Source organism: Hibiscus syriacus, unplaced genomic scaffold (genome assembly GCF_006381635.1).
Source record: "Hibiscus syriacus cultivar Baekdansim isolate YM2019G1 unplaced genomic scaffold, ASM638163v2 tig00117021_pilon, whole genome shotgun sequence".
NCBI lineage: Eukaryota > Viridiplantae > Streptophyta > Magnoliopsida > Malvales > Malvaceae > Hibiscus > Hibiscus syriacus.
The window spans coordinates 1,066,296-1,088,897 of NW_024063527.1; the positions used below are offsets into that span (position 1 = coordinate 1,066,296).

The 22,602-nt window shown below is 34.0% G+C and overlaps 2 protein-coding genes across 2 annotated transcripts; one reads left to right on the top strand and one right to left on the bottom strand.

Annotated features, from left to right (window-relative positions):
• Nucleotides 1-938: 938 nt before the first annotated feature.
• LOC120195953 (glyoxylate/hydroxypyruvate/pyruvate reductase 2KGR-like) lies at nt 939-22,289 on the bottom strand. The gene is made up of 3 exons (XM_039197881.1): nt 22,253-22,289; nt 3,426-3,870; nt 939-1,548 (listed from the first exon to the last, which is right to left on the bottom strand). The coding sequence occupies exons 2-3, from the start codon at nt 3,846-3,848 to the stop codon at nt 1,030-1,032; spliced, it is 942 nt and encodes a 313-aa protein (XP_039053812.1). The 5' UTR covers nt 3,849-3,870; nt 22,253-22,289; the 3' UTR covers nt 939-1,029.
• On the top strand, nt 12,594-15,283 carry LOC120195952 (rop guanine nucleotide exchange factor 12-like). The gene is made up of 7 exons (XM_039197880.1): nt 12,594-12,832; nt 13,491-13,607; nt 13,700-13,854; nt 13,937-14,011; nt 14,096-14,359; nt 14,442-14,759; nt 14,874-15,283. Exons 1-7 carry the CDS (start codon nt 12,631-12,633, stop codon nt 15,213-15,215), a joined length of 1,473 nt encoding a protein of 490 aa, XP_039053811.1. The 5' UTR covers nt 12,594-12,630; the 3' UTR covers nt 15,216-15,283.
• Nucleotides 22,290-22,602: the final 313 nt, after the last annotated feature.

A 22,602-nucleotide genomic window follows, 5' to 3' on the forward strand; every position in this document is an offset into this window, starting at 1 on the left:
CTGACTGATATTCTTACATCTGTTGAGATTGTTCAGCTTTCCTCTTACACTTAAACACAAAGGTGAAATTTATTCAATATTTAATTGAAAACATGCATGAAACAATTAAGAGTTAGTTTAATAAATGAACTAGTTTGATTTATGAACTAGTTTAATTAATGAACTAACTTTATTAAATGAAATAGATGCTTTAAATGCAATGCATGCTTAAATGAACTCATGCTTAAATGAAGTAGTATGATTATTTATTTATGCAACTTAATGTCATGCAAATTTATTAACACTCATGCAAATTCATGCAAGTAAAAGATAAAATCTTCCCTTAAACTTGGTTGTTCCTTCTTCACGTCCCAGCCTTGAATATGATGGTGGAGGTTCTTCTTTTGGATTGAAAAAGGCTTTCAAAAATCTAAACTTGAAATTCCCAGATTAAGCTCAAATAATCTTCTTGAAGCTTCTCGAATGTAAACAACTTGCCTCGATCAAACGGTCTCAGAGAGATTACAGAAAATAATGTAAGGTGCATAGCCGAGATCACATCATAAACTTTTTTATATTTTTTATTATAATACATTAATTATTAATAATAAATTAAGATAATAATTAAAATTATGTTTATTTTAAAAAATAATATGAGCACTCATGTGATCCGCATAGACGTTTTCCGATGCCTCATATTTTGAAATGAATCCAAACCAAATTACTTCCATTCTTTCTTTTCTTCTTTTTAAACGTCTACATTTATTTGGAGATATACTTGACATATGCATTCGTAGAAAAAAATCATTCTTTAAATATGTAAAAAAAAAAACATATTTGAAACATGTTAGAATATACATAAGAGAGATTTTATCCATGAGTACTTAAATGATACTTCAGGGGACATGAATGGCTGGATTCTTTCTAGTTGAAACAGCAAATGAAGAAGGTTTTAACAGTCCTGCATATTTATTTCCAGGATACAATGTCCTAAACATCATGAAAATATATATATATATATATATATATATAAAAACGATAGAATCACCACTAAACCACAGGCGTCAATAATGGTTTGTTCAGAAAGTGTGCCTCCAAGTTCCCAAGCACGAGATCAGCCATGTCTTTACGGGTTTCTTCCGTGCCGCTTCCCACATGAGGTAAGAGCACCACATTGTCGAGCCCAAAAAGCTCTTCGGGTACTTCAGGTTCGTGTTCAAACACATCAATTCCAGCACCTCCTAACCGGCGCTCAACCAATGCGGAAACCAGCTCAGGTTCATCCACATGAGGGCCTCTCCCAATATTGATGAGCACACCCTTTACACCTAAAGCATCGATCACCTTCCTGTCAACAATGTGTCTGGTTTCTGCAGTCAGTGAACAAGCAACAACCAAGATATCACAATTGGCAGCCAGTTCCACAACACTTGGATAATATTTGTATTTGGTTTCTGGTATCTCTGTCCTAGAATGGTAACTAATAGGGCAGCTAAATGCTTCAGCTCTCTTTGCAATTGCCATGCCGATCCTGCCAAGCCCAATAATGCCGACTCTTTTTCCGGTGAACTGAAATATGGGAGATAGTACAGTTAAATGGGCACAAAAACATGGGCAAGAGAGGGGAAGAAAAAACTCCTTACTCTTGTATCCTCCAAATCTGATGGAACATATATACAAGAAAGAAGTTAGCACAGATTCAATTCAATCTTAATGTTTCTTATACCGAATTCATGAAAGAATCTAACAAACCCTTGCAAAATGTTGTAATTGCCAACTTTTCGTCTTAAAGTCAAAAGTCACTATCATGCTGGACATAGCTGCTTCATGTTTTTCCAAACAAATGGATTCTATGTGCAATAGAAAACCGCTTTTCTCAATCAAAAGAGCAAAAGACTAGCCTCCTTATCACTAATCTTGTAAGGAGAGAGAATGGGATCTTAGCAAAAGAAACTTCTCTTCTTTTGCAACTCGAGAAGGAAACTATTCCCAAAGTTGAGTAAAGAACAACAATACGATAAGCATGCATTGCCACACCCTTCTCAAGGGGCAGCGTATACTTGACCTTTCTAATTAATCGACTAATTTTTAGTACTAGTCAGAGGGCCTCCGTCGCAAGACTCTAACCACAGCTCAAAGGCCTTGCTTTCAGCACTAATTCCAAATAAGTCGAAGAAGGAAGAATACTAACTTATAGAAAATAAACAGGACTCAATCATCAACTAATAGCTAATCAGTAACCCATTTTCAGTTGATTTACAATGCTGAAACCATTAGTAAAAGAAACTGTTATCCTGAAATAGGTTGTACCATTACTCCAAAGCCATTTATAACTCCTTTGTATATGTACCTAGAATTGTTTGAACCTCCATTATCCTCACAAGGGGCCTCATAACTACCAAGCATCCTTCTGATTTCCTTGATATACGCATTACATATCATACTTGAGGAAAATATAGTTACACATAGACATCCATAATTGCATTATGTAAATATGTATCTACCTATATGTCCACATACGGTAGAAATAGGACGAAAGTAAATGCACGTAATGCCTTATGGTACTACTCGGCGCCCATTTGAGCTGTTAAATATCTAAAAATGTTGGTACAATAAAAGAAAATTCAACACGGGTAAAATACCCAAAGATGAAAGTCACACACACACACACACACACACACATATATATATATATCAGTTTTAATAGCATGACTCAATCACCCCCCCCCCCCGGGGCACCCAAAGTAAAATTACTCAGGTAAATCGTTTCAACCTGCCGCTAAAGACTTCATTATGGTTTCTTGGGCTTTTCAAGCATTTGCACATTAGTTCATCAATATAAACACCCTTGACCATTAAGAATTTGCCACAACATAATGATCATGCTGAAATTTCAAGAGGCAATATCAGCAACGACGACAGTGTAATAATCTGGCATAAAGGTATCGAACTCTTTCGCTTGTTTGTGAGACCAGAATGACACCAAATCAACTAAAGCAGCCGCCAGCAAACCACATTACCACAAAGCAAATACTTGAGAAGCTAAAGGAATTACAACTAACCATGAAATTTACAAGCGTAAAACTGGCATCTTAAACTAAATGCATATGTTGAAAGATGAATACAAGGAGTATAAGCATTTTTTTTGCCCCAGAATCTTTCAGGACAGAAGTCTATATTGCAAAATTATCCATCTTCAATGAAGAAGAAAAAAACGAACCATAAATATAGCAACTCACTAATTAGAAACACAAATTCACTGGCACATGATAAATAGTTATGCAAAGAAATTCAGCAAAATCCAATAACAACCCAGAAAGACCAATATCATAAAAAAATCATCAAACACACAAAAAAAAAAACAAAACAAAAAAGTAAATTCAAGGAACTACGTATTATCAAATAAACCAAAGCTGCTCAATTGTGCCAAAGAAAAGTGAAGGAACCTTAGTAGTCAACATATAGCTCCCTTTCTTCCACTTGCCACTCCTCACGTACCGATCACACTCACAAAGCTTCCTCAACACCGCCAACATCAAACCAATAGCCAAATCCGCGACATCCTCAGTCAAAACGTCAGGGGTGTTGGTAACTCGGATACCCTTTTCTTTACACTTGGCCAAATCGATCTTATCAAGCCCCACACTGAAGCTGGCAACGATTTCCATCTTGGGCAAGGCCTCGATCATCTGGGCATCGGCGCCGGCGGAGGCATTCCCGACGAGAGCTCGGATTGAGTTACTGTGAGTAGTGAGAAAAGTGGATTTCTCGGGGACTTTCCAGAGCCTGTGGAGGGTGAAACGCTTGTCGAGTTCTTGTTCGAGGTAAGGGTTCATGGGGCAAGCCATTAGGACTCCAATGGATTCCATAATCGAATCAGTGAATGAGAGAGAGAAAGAGAAAGGACGGATGTGAGTAGAAGAAATGGAGCCAAAATCGAAGTTACGGGTGGAGAAATCGAGGAATGTGGTCAGGATTACGAAGAACCAATGTTTTCCCACCACATGCGTGAAGCTACGCACTTTTTTCCTTGTTTTTAATTAGTACGAAAGATACGATAATAAAATAATATATATCGTAAAGATTCTAAAATATTTAATAAAATATATTTAAATTCACCTATAAATATTATGTTTTAATATTAAAATAAGTGTTTAAAGTATACATAATATCTTAAATATATGTTTAAATTATTTTTTTATTCATCCATGTTTCTAACGTAATCTATTTAGGTATTCGGGCCGTCAACAACATTAATTTTTCCGTTAAGAGACATGTGTCACAAATTGGGATATTTAAAAATTTTATTTAAAATAAAAAATTAAAGCTATATATATTTTTAAAGAAAAACATAAACATTTCGAAATAACTCAAAAACTTTGAAAACCTTCATTTAAACCCTTAAACTCACGTCAAACCATCACATTTTGTCATCGACGAAGCTCCACCAAACATCATCTCCCCCCGACAACCAAAACCCCATGAAATCGCGATTGATTAAGGGTCAATCGATGACGAATCAACGTTTTATACCCCTCGAACCCTAGGATGAAAATCACGATCCCACACGATCTCGACGACCAATCGATGACAACTACGCAGGTGTATGACTAGGAGGATGACAGAGACTATGTCAGCGGCTGTGGTCGTGGCCAGAAAGGGGGCGATAGTGGATTAAGGATAGGATTTGGGGATTTTAGATATTTGGGTTCATTTTTATAATTTAAGATAAATTGGGGTTTTTTTTATAAATATAATAACATTTTAAAAAAAAAATTTCAAAATACTATATACTTAGAGGGGGAAATGACCATCCAGCTCAGTTGGTAGAGCACAAGATTCTTAACCTTGAGGTCGTGGGATCGAGTCCCATGGAGGACATTTCATAATTTGGAGGTCTCCTACGGAAGCTGCTCTCAACCTAGTGTTGGGGGCAGCCTACTATCTTACCTTCCCCTTACCCCATTACATATGGGAACAAGGGACAACCATTTTTTATATACTTGGAGGGGAAACTAACATTGTTGAGGGTCCAAAAAATAGTTTAGGCACTTATTCAAGACTTTAGGTATAGTTTGGGCACTTATTTTTGTATTAAGCCAAATATTATTGTAACACCTTAGACCAATACAATACACAATCGACTAATTAGGGTGCTACATGGAGCCATCGAAGTGACTGACCAACTCTTTACTCATTACTTGAACTTTAAAATGACTATTTTAAAATCCCTTTTTATACATAAACATCCATAAATAGAATTAAAAACTTTACAACAGAGAGTTCTCAAAATAAATAAATACATTTAAAAAATATACAGACTAACTTTTAACTGACTTTACGACTCAATAATACATATGAGTTTATAAATGTACATGCCCTTTAAAAACTTGATGATGACGTACTCTGCTCTACATTGGATCTGGACCTCGGTTCCTGTAAGGCTCCTTAAACTGATCGATCTACTAACCTGCCAAAAGAAACATCCGAATGTTGAGCTAACTACTCAATGTCACACTAACAACTAGTTTATACTAAAAGTGTATAATTGAAATACTCAAGCTATCAAGTCTAGTGTTTTTCTTTCGTGAGTATACGTGTATACTCACTCTTTACTCTATGGTAGACATCATGGTGCGGCTGAGGGTTCTGTATCTCGAAGTTCACACACCCCTCTAGTCTACTGAGGATGCCCCCCCCCGGAATCTCTACATCGAACACCACACCCTTGACTAACCCACCCCTTGCAAATGTCAGGCCTTGGCCTTATTTAGTCAGCTTAAAGTGCCTTGAGCACTCCCTAAGGATATATCTGGACTGAATCTGTACTTTCGATTGCTAACTTTTCTAAAAGAACTCGGGTGTCTGAATCATTTCCCGAGCATCAAACAAGGCTAATTTTATGTCACCCAAATTTATCTCGTTTATAGTTGTAATTAGCATTATTTTGTTGTCACTTATCATTTTATTAGAAATAATCCTAATTAAATGCATATTATAAGTCCACGACCATTCGTGTACCTTTCTAGTCCTATTTGGCCAAAATCAATCAGGGGTTTTGAAACCTACTATAGAGGCCTGGGTAGGGTGTTTCGAAACCTACTGTAGAGGTTTCGAAACCTTTGCCTGAAATTGCATTATGGAAAAAAGGTTTTGAAACTAGCTATAGGGGGTTTCAAAACCTCTTCTGCAACTTCATTATTTTTCATGTTTAAACATTTCAAAACCCTCACAAAACCATTCTAACATTTCCAATTGACCAATATAAGTTTAAACATGATATAATAGGTCATATAGATGATTTAAACAAGTTATTTAACACCAAATTCTAAAATCTACCATAGAAATTTACTTAACATGCTCAAACTCAACTTTCAAGCTATCTTGCAATTCTAATGACCCACTAAGGGTATAAAGGAGTTGTGAGTGTGTTACCTGGCTTTCTTGGCTGCTAGAACTTCTCCCGAATCAACTAAGAATCACATTTCCTTCATTTTTAGCCTTGAAACTCTCGTCCACCTCTTTAACTAAATCAAAGCAAGGAAATGGATTACTACCCAACTAAAGGTTGGATTGAGTTCAAATAAAACACTTATAACTCAAATATACCCAAAAATAAGCTTAAAACACTTGATTAGTTTATACTAAAAAACCCATTTTTTCAAACCTTATACAAAACCTAAGATTTGGGGCTTGAAATGAAACTTAAGAGATGTGGATTAAGATTCTTACCTTTGTTTCTTCCATCTAGGCTTGGGATTCCTTAAAACTTTGATCTTTGCTAGGGAGAAGAAATGGATAAGAAGAGTCTAGAGAAGAAGAGAATATGAAGATATTTTTGGGGATATGGTTTATATGAAAAACACTTGGGTGAAGGGGTTTTTAACCTTTAAAACAGGCTATGGGTAAACTACACTTTTGGTCATCTTCTTTTTACCCCAACTTAAAACCATAACTTAACTCAACTCTTGGGCTTACCTTTAGCCCAAAACTCTCATAAACTGATCCAAACTATCTTAAGAGGTTTAATTGGCTTGACTTAAGGATTTCGAGTTGACCTGAACTATTGACCTATGATTCGGGGTATTACAATTATGTTCGAACTTGATACTTTGAATAACAAATCTCTTTAATCATTTAGGTCGTTTGGTTTATGCAAAAGCATACACTTCTTTTTAGGCATAATGCAATAAAATAACCATAACGTTTGACAATATTATCAAATTTACCCTTATTGTTTTTTGAGAATATGATGATTGAGAGCCATGATCCGCCATTAAAGCTTGCCTGTTGATGGTCATTGCTGTAGACCTATTCCTTAGCATAACAGAAAGCAACTGGTAAACCAAGAACAACGAAAAATACAGATTATTCAACCACATGAAACAAGAAACAGAAACCAAAAAAGAAAGAAAAAAACTACAACTTCTTTATTTTCTTTCTTTTTATGAAATGAAACTCTTAAACACAAATTACAGGTGAAAATAGCCAGACCTGGCGGTGGTTGTTGAGGCGGATGAGAGATTCGAAGCCCATTCTTCTTGGTCTTTACCACAATCTACGACGTCGTTTCAGGTGTCATCGGCTACGGCGTCATGCAACTCACGAACTCCCACAACCCTCAGCTAGAAACCCAGCTCTACCATAACGCCCGCCCGAGTCCCTTGTGACCACCCTTTCCCCTCTTTTACTTTTTAGCTTCTTCTATGTTTAATTCATCGATTAACGATTAATTAAAATGTTTTTACATAATAAAACCCATGCTTACCTGTTTGATTCATTGACACATTGTGATTAATTTCATGGATTTTGATCAGATGATGGGGAAAGTTAAACAAGAGTGATTGGCAGAGTACTCGGGGAGCTCCAACTGAAAAAGGATACGAACAATCAATATGTAGTTGTTTTAAGGAGGGAGATATTGACTTGGACTCCTTATTAGAGAATTTAATATGTTCATAAGCAAAACCCTAATACCGACAATCAACAGATAAAGAAGAACATCGACAAGGCTTAGTCATGTACTTTAATCAGTGGTAGCACAAAGGGCCAAGTGAATCCTTATTATTTTGGAAAAGTGGTTAAATTTAACTTAATGTGTAAAGGAAAAAATTATATTTTTTGCATTCCCAATATTTTTAAGAAAAGAAAATTAAAATTTTGGACACTCATTCTTAAATTTATGGATGTGCCACTGACTTCGATTGATAAGTTAATGACATCCCTAAGTAATGTTTCTGATTTTTTTTTTTGTAGATTCTTTCAGTAGACAAGTTTATGTTGATGTTTTTTTTCTTCAAGATAAGATCGTTTGATTTTATATGTATATTTTGGTTCTTGGTTCATAAAAGGAAGAAGAAATTATATGTGAAGAGGAGATGAATAAGGTCTTTGATAAAATGTGTGAGAGGCAGAACATATATGGTAAATATTTTGTGTTGTAAAAAGTAAACAAATGCAAGATTTGGTCTGGTGGCTAGGTGTTGGGATTTCAAGCATGACAACGATTTAACTCCTCACAAAAGCATGTTTTGCTTAGTTTATTTTTTGTTCAATATGGTGATGACATATGTCATCATCTTATTGGACAAAAAAAATAAAATTATATAAATATTAAAAATAATATTTTAATTTTTATTTAAAAAGTCTGAAGTGATAGTGCCATGTCATCATCTATCATAACATGGGCATGTCATGTCAGTATATGGGTATATGTGTATTTGTTTGGTGTTGACTATCAGTTGACTAACAATTTTCATCTAATGAGGGTGTTTTGATTCAAAATGAAATGTTTGGGGGTTAAATGTTCTAAGAAAAATACGGGTAAATTTGATAATATTGTCAAACATTAGGATTATTTTATTGCATTATGTCATTTTTTTTTATTAAGTAGATAGAGATCACATTCTAAAATAAATATCAAGATTTTAATCCACACAAGATGAGACAATATAAACATCATTAATCACTCGATCAATTAATAAATTTCAAAACTACGTATTTTTATTATATATTTATAAGATTAAAATTGGAAATTTATACAAATTAATGTATTTTTTAGGAGTCTATTAGTCTTACAATCTTCTACGTGGCTTACACCCATGTTTGGATATTACATTGATTAAATTATCGGTATGAACATCTATTGCTTGTTGTAATTGCACCTTGAGAAGAACAAAAATGTTAGTGATTTAGAAGTTAAAACAAAAATACTAGACCTGATAAATAATAAATTTCTTTAAAAATATATACTATCTATTTAAAAGATTGTTATTTTTGAATTTTAACTCTTATGATGTTTAACAATTTTTTAGGGTTTTTTTTTTCTTACTTTTACCTGTTTTGTTTTAACAATTGTCGTGCTTTCATCTATTTTCTCTTTTTTCTTTTGTTTTATGTTTGATTTATTTGTATTATTTTGTTTAGTAAGTTTCTTTCTAATGAAAAAATTGATATTTTGAATTTTTTTAACACGAACCAAGCGACTTCAGTGATAAAAGAATTGTTGTTATTCCTTGAGATTTCGGGTCCGAACATCATTAATGTTAGGGATGTGAGCATTCAATGTGAAATGGTTAATAGTTAATCTTTGAACAAATATTACATTATATTTATCAGATTAATAAAAGAAACATGTTCTTTTTCACCTTTTATGAGTTGGATTTGATATCATCTCTCCCATTCATGTTTATTTTATTATCTTATTGATTTGATATCACCTTAGATAAGTCGTACTTGAGTTATGATAAATATATTTGTCTGCGTATAGTCATCATTATATTCATTTTTATGTTAGTATTTATAGTGTTTATTTATCACCATCGACAATTATATTTATTAGTATTTTCTATTTTTATGAGTTATTTGATCGAGTTTGCAACCCCTTTCTTGTATGGCCTATTTTCATTATTTAATGGCTAGTTTATGTTTTTTGATGGGTTTAAGGGAAATGAATGGTTAATATGATTAGATTATAGTGTTCTTTGTGAACTTTTTTTTTGTTGAGATTATGATTTTTTATATTCTCTTTATATATTTTATAAAACTAACTACTCTTGTAATGTCATATTCGGGACAGATTTAATGCACGTATTAGCTCTTGGAGCGTTAAGGTGTTATCTCAGGGAGGTAAGGAAGTTTTTATTAAAGCTGTTCTTCGAGCATTACCCCTTTATGCTATGTATTGCATTTTACTTCCTAAGAGCTTGTGCATTGAATTTGAACGTATCATGGCTCGGTTTTTGTAGAGTAATTGTAAGAGTGGGAAGGGGATTCACTGTTGTCTGTGGAAGACTCTTTGCAGGCCAAAGGATCAAATGGGGTCGATTCTTCTCGATAGAAAATAATTATATATTATTGTGTTTCGTCTTAAAATTTAAAAATATTTTGTATAAGATCTTAAATTAAACTCGAATTCGTAAATTTCATTACAAAGACAACTAATTAATTGGCTAAGTAATTATTACTCCAATCGAAATAAAGAAATATTACAAGTAATTCTTACTCAATCGAAATAAAGAAATATTACAATTCCATCAATTCATTATTAATTCCAAATTTAAATGCATAAATAACAATAAAAACATTATTTGAATTTTAAGAAAGGAAAGAAGGAAATATTTAATTATTTTATACCGAGAAGAAACGATGGGGGGTTTGGGATTTCGAGATATGTCGAACTTTAATGTGGCTCTGTTAGCCAAGCAAGGGTGGAGAATGTTGAACAATCCGAGCTCCTTAAAGGCAAGGCTGCTAAAAGCTAAATATTTTCCGAGTGGAGACTTTTTGAATGCAAACTTGGGTTCGAATCCGTCTTATGTCTGGAGGAGCATATGGAGTGCGAGAGGGTCTGAGGTGGAGAGTGTGCTGAGGTAATTCCATCTCGGTTTGGAATGATTTCTGGCTTCCAAACAGAAGACCAAGGCATATTGAATCTCCGATTAATCCGGAGATTAATTATGTGGCGGACTTAATTGATCCAATGTCAATGGAATGGAAGGAAGAATTAATTCGATCGGTGTTTGTTGAGAACGAGGTTTTGCAAATTCTTAGTTTCCCCCTTACAAAATATCTAATCGATGATTGTCGGGTCTGGTGCGCAGAGCGAACGGGGCAGTTCACGGTTCGGAGTGCCTACAGATTGCTGTTGCCAGAAGTAAATGTCTCTGATACAGAGATAGTTGTGTTTCGTAGCATCTGGGCCAGTACGTGTCAATGGAAAATAAAATTGCAAATGTGGAAGTTCGCCCAAAATTTTATCCCTTCTCGGCAAAATCTTTTTGAAAAACGTCTCATTAATGACCCATTATGTCCAGTCTGTGGATTAGAGATTGAATCGGGGATACATGTTATTAGAGACTTTTATTTGGCTCGACAAGTGTGGTGTGACATGCAGGTGCAATGGCCGTTGAATATAGCTAATGCTGATTGTGTTCTGTGGATGCATTGGTTATTTACAAATTATCACTCAGACAGACATGCCGATATTTTAATTACAGTTTGGGCACTATGGTACACCAGGAACATTAGATTTCATCAAGGTAAAATTTTGAGGACGGATGACCTTATCGTTCTGATAAAAACCCAGAAGCATGATTACGTAGTCCTTGAGGGTGACTCCAAAAGCGTTATTAAGAAGCTATCATCACCAATCCTCGATCAATCAGAAATAGGTCCATTAATTTGGGAAGCACAGAGGAAGGCAGAGGGGCTTAGATCTTACCAGTTTCGATATACCCCAAGGGATGGTAATCGGTCAGCACACATCTTAGCAGCTGAGGAGATTCTGGGCAACACCTACCGATTTTGGGTGGAAGAGGCACCAGGGGCGGTTGAACTTCAAGCTTCAAGAGACCGCAGATGGCTACATCCTCCATAGTTCTTGCATGCGAGAGGATCTGGAGAACGAAGGCTCAATGCATGTCAAATCATATAATCTGGAGTCTCATAAAAATAATATTCTAAAAGTCTGAATACATAACATTTCAAAATCTGATAAAATAATATACAATAAAAATTTTATATTCATCATATTATAGAATGAAAAATGCCAGTAGGTCTTTTTAAGTACTAAAACGATATTAACGGTTAAGAGAATCTAAAAGAAAAAAAAAGATATAAATTATAAAGTTTAGTGTGTCCTCTAGATGCAGATGAACCATTTCATTAGCTCAATAAAAAACAAATTAAAAAATAAGAGATATTTTTTTAATCACATCAATTCAATTAAAAATAAACCAAATTGATAAAAATATAAATATTGAAGTTGAAATTTATGATTATGGATAAATTTAGGTGCAGGTGGGGGGTATTCACAAAATACAAGTAATCAAAAGCATCCATGTGGGAGGTAAGGGTGGTTAATATTAAGTTTAGGCATGAAGAATAGGAAGTATAATGCTATTAATCTTCAAATCATCCCTTGTTTTAAGCTATAACTTTAACCCTTTCCCTGAAAATGAGCCTAAAAAACCATTTCAACATTTAGAAATAATCTAAATTCTGAGAAAAACATGCAGTTTCAATCACTAAAATCCCCCCCCCCCAACATTTCATTTCAAACAACCCCACATCATTTGTTATCCAATAAATTTATTACATCCAAACTTCCAGTTTGATTGTTCTTCGTTTTTGTTTAGCAGAGGTTGGACAATGGTTCGAGCTGTTGAACAAGAACAAGAACAAGACAGTAAGAAGTCTAATTTAAAGGGTGCCAAGGACAACAAAGACAGACATGCCAAGAGCCTCAGCGTTGGTACTACTAAGCTTGAAGAGGCAGCTCTTGCAGGTGACCCCGATGCCTTTGAGGAGGTTGTCGCTGCCTTCCGAGCCAGAGAACAACAGTTATTACACGGCAAGTTTCATCACTTTCGCACATACTTCTTTGGCAAAACGATAAAATTAACTTTTTTAACATCTATCAAAATGATCATTTTGTCTCTTTTTCTTTTTGAGTATTTTAATCTCAACGTTTTAATTTTTTGTCGAAACAACTCATATTAGAAGAAAATCGTTAGTTGACTAATGGTCAACACATGTTGCTAACATGACATTTTCACATGTGTTCAATTGTTAATGTGACACATATCACGTCATCACTTTGAGTGATGTGTTCATCACTTTGGTTGACGTTGTACATGTCATATCATCACTTTAAGTGTCGTGACACATATCACATTAACAATTAAACAGACTTGACACATATCACATTAGTAATTAAACACATGTAAAATATAATGTCAGCAACATATGATGACTGTTAGTTAACTAATAGTTTTTATTCTAACAGGGTTTGTTATGACAAAAATCTAAAATGTTGAGGGTTAAAATAGTCCTAAAAATAAGAAGCAAATTGATCATTTGCGCAAATTTGGGGAAATTTTATTATTATGACTAATTCTTTCGCATTTCTTTATATGATTGGTTCATGTAGATGAAAATCATGGTATGCTACGTGTTTTTTGTTTATGTTACTCGATTTTTCTACAATTTTGTCACGATGTTTGATTCAGATATGGAGCAGATGAAGGAAAAGTTTGCTAAATTACTCCTGGGGGAGGACATGTCAGGTGGAGGGACAGGAGTTTCATCAGCTTTAGCACTCTCAAATGCCATTACAAACCTTGCGGGTACTTTCCGACTTCCCTTATTTCGACATTCGTATGTATTTTACACCGAGTATGGAAAGGGTTATCGAATTTGAGTTGATGATTGGTTTCAGCATCTGTTTTTGGTGAACAATCACGGTTAGAGCCTATGTCGCCTGAAAGGAAAGCAAGGTGGAGAAAAGAAATGGACTGGCTATTGTCTATAACCGATCATATTGTTGAATTAGTACCTTCTTACCAGAAGAACAAGGATGGTTCCGACATGGAGGTATCTCTTCACCTTCGAAATTCGGACATGTAATTACGAGCTGTAATCCTCTTGGAGATTTTGTTTTTTTTTTCTTGTTCAGATAATGGTCACAAAGCAACGAAAAGATCTGCTTATGAACATTCCTGCCCTCAAGACACTTGATAGAATGCTTATTGTAAGGGCATAGATTTTAACTCTGTGTTGTGTCATTCCATTTGAAGACTGGATGGTCTGATGAGAAGTTAACTATGTCGTGCAGGATTGTCTGGATGCCTTCAAGGACCAAAATGAATTCTATTACCTGTCGAAAGATGCCCCGGACTCCGAACGAAAGAGAAAAGACGACAAATGGTGGCTGCCTACCGTTAAAGTTCCCCCTGGCGGTTTGTCGGAAGCGGCGAGGAAAAATCTGCAAGTTCAGAAGGAATGTGTCACTCAGGTTCTTAAAGCAGCAATGGCCATCAATGCTGAATTCCTGTCAGAGATGGACATCCCTGATAGCTACATTGAATCCCTCCCCAAGGTAAAAGTAACAAAACACTCGAACCTCGGGTTTACACCGGTTCGGTTCTCACCTCGGTTTTTTCTGGTTGATGGGTTGTTAGAATGGGAGAGCTAGTCTAGGTGATTCGATCTATAGGAGCATCACAGATGAATTCTTCGATCCGGATCAATTTCTTTCCACTATCGACCTCTCATCGGATCACAAGATCTTAGACCTCAAGAATCGGATCGAGGCATCCATTGTGATTTGGAAGAGGAAAATGCACCAAAAGGATAGTAAATCATGGGGCTCTGGTGTTAGCATTGAGAAAAGAGAATTGTTTGAGGAAAGAGTTGAGATCATTTTACACCTTATCAAACATAGGTTCCCAGGACTGCCTCAATCTTCACTAGACATCAGCAAAATTGAGTACAACAAGGTAACTTGTTCGTCAAGTAGACCAACATTCCAAACGTAACATCGTAAGTTTCGTATCGTTTTTGTACGTATCTTTCATAGGCATTGAATTGGCAGTGTGTGTTTGGCATTGCAGGATGTAGGACTGGCCGTCCTAGAGAGCTATTCAAGAATACTGGAAAGCTTGGCACACACAGTATTATCCCGAATCGAAGATGTCATCCAAGTCGATTTCCTGGCACAAGGCCTGCCTGAATCGAAGGAGAACCAGGCTGCAATTCCAAAAGACGAATCGGAGTGCACGAACGGGATGACGCTGTCGGATTTACTTACATGGAGTACAGATCAAAATGGGATTGAAGAAGTAGCAGAGGCACCGGATCCGAAGAACGTACAAAAGCTGAACATGCTGATAAGCAAGAAGATTTCTTATCTTGATAGCTTGAGTGGAACCAAAACTCCAACATCACGCCATTGATGGAATAGAAGATTAAAAAAAAACTGGAAGAAGTTAGAGAGATAGATAGAGGGTGATGGATCATGAAACTCGAAAGCATCATCTTTAAATCAAGAAAGACGTTTTGCGGTTTGTTTAGCTACAGAAAAATATCATTCTTTTTTCTTTATGGATTTTGTTTTCGAAATTCATGTTTCTTTAATGTCACACAACCTGGTTAAAGGAAAATACTATCCCTTTCGAGTTTTCAAGATTCCAGCATATATAAAATCGTGCATTATTTAATTGTCAAATACAATATATACTGTGTTTTCATATTCTGTTTGAGAAATACAAGAAGCAGATGAAAGCAATGGTGACAATCCTCCATATGGAACACATTATCCCTTAATTCTCACTCAATCACCGTCACTAAATAAAAACCGAAAAGGTAGGACTTCATAATCTAATCACAATTATATTTAGATGAGAGAAGGAGTACTCCTAATAAATCTAAAACTCATAATCTAAAGCAATATAAAAAATAAAGGTAAACAATTTCACAAACCAACCGAATATGCATGCTCTTTATTTTTATTATCTTTAAAAAATAAAAAAATAAAAGCATTTGTGATCCCCACTAGAGGAAAAAAATATAATTGTGTTACAAATTTTATAAATCATATTACTAACAGTACGTACACAAATTTCTAAATTAACATGTCATATGCAGACTTTAATTGATTCAATTGTAAAAAAGAATTTTAATCTTTTTAGAGGTTTTGGGCTCAATCAATGGTGTCTACAAAGTGTATATACTATGTCAATAGGGATGATAATTTAACCTGAAATCGATGTATTCCGACCCGACCCAATGGTCAGATTTTTCTAGAAAAAAGTCAGATTCAAATCGGGTATGATTCAAGTGGAGGGTGAAAAAATTCCGATCCAACTCCAACTCGAGGATAATAGTGTAATTTATTCAAATAAGTTTATATTGTAATACCCTAAACTCAATTGGACCTAAAGTGCCACATTAGGCTGCCGAGGCAGCCCCTGATTTTCAAAACTTGTTAATTTTCTTTTTCAAATATGTTGAATGGTATCATAATTAAAACATAAATAAATGTATTAAAACATTTTACAAAACTAGAGCTCTGTAACACATAATTTAAAACCAAAATAATACAAACATTGAATTTAACAACTTAATACATGAGTAACGTTACATGAATACACATGCCCCACTAAAGTTATAGTATAGTACTCTGTCGAAGATGCTGGAAGTCCTGCTGCAGCGGTGCTTCACAAAATGCCCAAGCTATTGACTTGGCAACGAAAAATATCAGAAAGTTAAGCTTACAAAGCTTAGCAGTATAATTACTAATCTAGAGCAACATAAGAATTTCATAAACGTAAGCATACTAAAGATAGGGTACTAAGCAGTAGGTACATGCATGATCTAGATCAAATGCTACCTACTAAATGCTCAACTGTCTTATCACTGAAGTAGGGGTCTCACACTTGCCTTAGTCCTTGGACAAGGGCCTCGTCATGAGAACACCTCTAAAGGGTCTCTAACCCTAATGATTGATCTGCTACACATTATCTAAATGAAACTTTGATTCTACTATGCATTATTTGAATGCAACACTGGTTCTGCTATGCTAGTATCTGGTATCACACAGCATCAGATACTAGCCTACTGAGAGGGGGTACCAGTATCACATAAGGTTCCCTCTAAGCTGTTGGATGATCTTCTGACATCACATAGCATCAGGTAGACCATCAAGAAGGAATCTTGGTATCACATAACATCGGATATTCTCACTCAACTGAAGCATTGGCTTGTATCACACAACATCAAGCCAAACTTTTCTGATAAATGAGGCACTGAACTGATGCAACTACACATGCATATATAAGGCCCAAAGGCCACAAAAACCTGATGTAATATCCCAAATTTTGGTCAGTGATTAAAATATAAATTTTTAAAGTTTGGTGGCTAAAGTATAAACTTTAAAAGTTTAAGGACCAAAAATATAATTTTAAAAAATTATATATTTTTTCATGTAAATGAACAGTTTAACCTAAAATGAGAATTTTAATGGGAATCAAAATTTCGGTACGAGATTTGTATAAAAAGTTATAAAGCGATAAAGTTCGGGATAAAAATTGGATAATCGGATCGAACCTGAATTTCACGAAAAGTTGAAGGATGCTAGATAAGGGTTGGAAATATTATTTTTCATACTTTAGATCAATGAAATTTAGCAGGAATCAGATGAATTGAAGTTAATTTTTCAGATTTGGTCGAACAGTGGAAATTTAGTGACTAAAATATAATTTTTGAAAATTGCATGACCAAAGTAGAAAGGCAAAGTCAAATTAGTTCATCTTTGACTATGGAATATTTTAATAGAATATATTTCAATGGAAATTAGTAATTATCATGATTCATTAATGGTGAAATTGGAATATCTCATTAATTGAATTTTAAATTCAATAATATTATAAAGGTGACAAGTGTTTTAAGTGACAATTACATGGGGAAAATCAACATATTTCCCAAGCATTTGCCGTTAGCTCTATAGCCAAATTTTTGAGGATTTTAATTTGATTTTTAAAACTTTATGGTTGATTTTTGGATTAAGCTATTAGATAGAGAATTAATCCTCTTGAAATTCTCTATCATTTGATATTAAAATTACATGGAAATCATGTTTAAATGTTGAGATTCATGAATTGGGTGGTTGAATAATATGTTTGATTTTGAAGATTTGATGGAAGATTATTATGTTATTGGTGTTGTAGATTAGTTCTAAAGCATGTGTGATGATCAAAATGATGTGTAGATGTTTATATACCATTCGACCTAATTAGGGTTTTAGAGGATTTTGGGGTTTTGAGTTAATTTGATGTTGTGATGAATAATATAGCATGAATTTGATGTAAGGGAGTTGAATTCATGCTTGAAATTGAATAGAAAGTTTATCCTAAATACTTTGGAAGGTTCGACCATAGGGAAATAAGTTGGGTAACAATGTTGAAAATTTCCTATGGTTTAAAATTGATTTTAGAAGTGTTCTATATGATTTGGAGATCAATTTTGATCAATTCGGAAGCTTGAAATAGAAAAAGGGTTATTTTATAAGTTTTGAGAATTGTAGGATATTATTACATAAATTTATTAATTGGGGTGCTCAATGTTGAATTTTAATATTGAAATGCTGGAATTTTAAGTTAAATTAATGATTAAGGATCAAAGTACAAATTTGGATAAGTATGATGATGGAATTCGAATAGTCTCAATAGTTGGGACTTTATGGTGAGTTTTTAAAAGTAATGGTATTATTTTGTTAAGAAATTACAATGCTGGAAAATTTATTAGCATGCTGATTTTTAGAGTTAAATATTAGTTTGGGATCAAACTGCAAGTTTATTAAAGTAGGTCGTTGAATTCGAAAAGTCTAAGGAAATAGAGATGAAATTGCAAGCTTTTGAATGTTAAGGTATTAAATTGAGTATATTATCAAAGTGCTGGAAATTTTAGTAAATTATGTGAAATGATCATAATGGTGAATGATCATTATGAATTAAAAGAAAAGATTGATGATGAAAATCAATATTTATGGAATCGAAAGATTTGGAAAGTTTGAAATTATTATGGATTTATGATTTAGTTTTATATTGATTAAGTATCGAGTCATTTCTATAGACTTTTATATTATTAGGTTTCGATTATGTTAGTACGATACTAACATACAATTTGAATATTTTATGTTATTATATGAAGTTGTCAGACTAAGATAAATCTAGTGATCTAAGTGACTCGAAGAAGAAGGAAAAAGTGCGGGATTGAGAAGATTATTGTAGAAAAGGTTCGATAGTGAGGCAAAAGTGAGTGCATATTTAGTGTGTATTTATATTATCAAATGAACATTGGCTTGCGAAGAGCTAATCATGGAGTTACTATGGTAAGAATTGACTCTTAAATATTATGTGATTTGTGATTTATGTATAAATGTTCATTTGGTAAGCTAATAGAATTATGAAATAAGCTAAGGATGTTAATTAGAGAAAGTTGACTAGAAACTATGATTTGAACATTAAGTTTAGAAAATCACCATAAATTATACATAAGTGATTAGAGGATGATCTCTATACCGTTGGATTTGTCTATTAGTATATTTTTAAAAACAAATTACTACTGATTTCGAGGTGTATACAAAAGGATATGAATTTTTAATCGATGATAGGTCAGAAACATGACAGCAGATTCTGCTCAAAATAATTTCTGTAAGTTAGCTTTGAAATTTCTCTATAAATTTTAAAAATTGAACTAGAAGAAGTGCCTTATATGGCTAGATTTGTATTTGAGTCAAGTTTCCACTTGTGATAAGTCAACCTCATATTATTTTAAAGTATGTTTTCTATTTTGAATATGAATTATTTACATAATGTTTGTATAAAGTTTATAGATAATTTAGGGTATGAGTTGCCACGTTATATTTTGACGATGATGAAGTAAAAATGATTTTAGATTTGAAATATTGATTATGAAACGAATAAGATATGATCTGAAAGCTCATTGTTTGTTGCATATAGAGTCATAGGTACAATTGGCATGCCATGAGGTGGATTGATTCTGATTATGATATGGTACATTTGTGTACATTATGAGTAGCATCGTTGGTGCAAACGATATGAATGCACTTGGAGTGCATATTCTGATTACAATGATAGCATCGTGAAGTGCTTATTGCGCATACTTATTTGACTCGTGTACCTTGCATTCTCTTACATATATATTAAGCTATGAAAGTAAATGTGACAGTTATGACAAGTATATGAAAGAAAAGAATATGGAAATGAAATGAAAGTTATGAAATATATATATACAAATGAAAAGAAAGTGAAATGTTTGATATATCTGATGTTGACTTACATGACTTTTTATAAAATCATAACATGATGATTTTTAGGTTTTCAAATAGGAAAATGAGGCTTGAATAGCTCGATTTGAAAGTTTCAATGTTTTTAATTATATCACAGTTTTATGTTTTTAAATATCTTATGATATTTATATTTTATCTCACCTAGCTATGTTAATGCCTCACTAAGTTTTACTTAGCGCGTGATGATTTTCATGAATAAGTTCGAAAATCAGAAATAACGTAAAGTGAGGAGCAACTTTAGCATCTTTTCAAAAAATCGTACCTAATATCAGTATTACTAAGACATCTTATCTTTGACTTATTAGTGGCATGTATATTATATCAATATCTTTGACTTTATCGTATTAATTTTAAAATGGCATGTAAGAGTAAACTAGGATCATTTATTTTGGGTAGTTTTATTTATATTTAAATTTATGCATGAGTATTATATTCATGTTTTATATTCTTAAGTGGTTTTCAAATTAAGCAATTTTGAGTAGTTTGGGATACAATCATTAAATTGTCTAGTCGTTACCTAAAATCGGATTTGTTTTAAAAGGTTAAATACTATTTTATGATTTTCCGTGAACAACGAAATATATGTAAAGTTGATAAGAGGGTGCTTTGTAATGAAACAAAATTTTAAGCATTTATGTTCAACGAAATGTCTGTAAGGTTGATGTAACATCTTTAACTCGTATTTCTAGACGTATATTGGTTGTGGGTGTTACAACTGACACTACTAACCCACTCCTCGCGAGTGTTTGGGCCTCGTTCCCTATCTAGCTCCTGAAGTGTCTCGCGCATTGATAATGCCTTATTAGGGCAACATGGTTATACCTTAGTACAACTGGACTCACTAAAGTGAGGTTATCCTCTCACTAACTGTTATCTCGCTCGTTCTCTCGTCTAGAACGTAGCGAAGGCTTATTAGTTTGATATTGTTTTTAGTTATTTAGCTGCTTTATTCTGTTCATTTGTTACTTAAAGGCGTCTTAGTCATTTCCTGGCTCTAGAGAATTTCTACGTGTTCGAAGTTTTACAAAGTTTTTTCTGCTCATTGCTTGTAATATCCGTTAGCCAGATACCTGACTCGGGTTAATTTCTGTGTAGCGATACTCTATTCGTTATTACTACGCTTTCCCTCAATTCTCCCTCGAATTAAAGGGATAATTGAACGCTCGACCCTCTCAGTCGTTCTTTAGGTAAACAACTCTATTGATTTGAAAACTGCTTACTTGGTCCTACCGCTTCTTGGTACACCCTATGCAATGATATCCAATCTATAGATACCCGTTACGAACTCAACTAAAGATACTTGGATGCATTACACCCATTATGATGACTCTGGTTGCAACACACTCCTACGAGTCTCGTTGGGCCCCTTTGGCTATTTACGCCTCTCATTGGACTAATTCCTACTACTACGGATCATCCTTAACCTTTGTGGGCCTTAATCGAGTCAAATCTAGTCATCCCAAGTGAGTAGTATCGATACTCCACTTGGGTATTGATACTCGTATGAGTATCGATATCAAAAATTCATTTTGTTTCTGAAATTGAGGCTCAATATCGATATTGCCACCTTGAGTATTGATACTGTAGGGGCAGTATTGATACTCTCCTTAGTAGATCGATACTCCCTATCAAAAATCCCTAATTTTTACCTCAATTCATCCAGTATTGATCATGTTTATCCCAGTATCGATACTCGAACCATGAAATGGTTAATTTAGGCTCAATAATCACAAAAAAACACCCTAAATCCCTTAGTTTGGTTTCTAATCTTATTTTGAAGCTTTAGGGAGTTGATTAAGGTCTTAAAGTAGCATAAAAACGTCTTTTTAATCTCTAAAATGTAAATTAATTATGATATCAAATATAAATCCTAAAATGCTTAAATACTCACTTAATACTCTAAAGGATTAGAAATACACTACCTTGGGGTTAGAAACCTGAAATGAAACTCCTTGCTTAGCCAAACTATTTTCTTTGATGATTTTGGTTGAAACTCTCACTTTTCTCTTTAACGATAAAAACCCAAGGTTTGATTAAATAAAACGACACTTCTGGAATGATTTAGAATGAAAATGGAGTATGAATTGGTCTTGAGAACTTATCTTTGTTCTATGGAAATTTTGGGAGAGGAAGAAGAAGAAAAATGGAGGAATTAGGGTGAAGAAGAAGATGGATGAAATATAAAGATTTTCACCTTTATAAAATGGGAAAATTACCCACTTGGTCTTTCCCATCTTTCCACTATTCCAAAAACTCATTTTATGGTTAATTGGGCCCAAGATCAACCCAATTAAACCTAACTCGTCCCAATGGCTTAAAATATGAGTTTCACGGGGTCTATTTATCTCTCGGGTAAACTCGAAACTACTAGCCCAGAAATTGAGGTGTTACACAGATACTATAATACCTAGAGGGTCTCTATTATTATTTTAATTAATTCTTTATTTTATATTATATTAGGTCGGATCGGA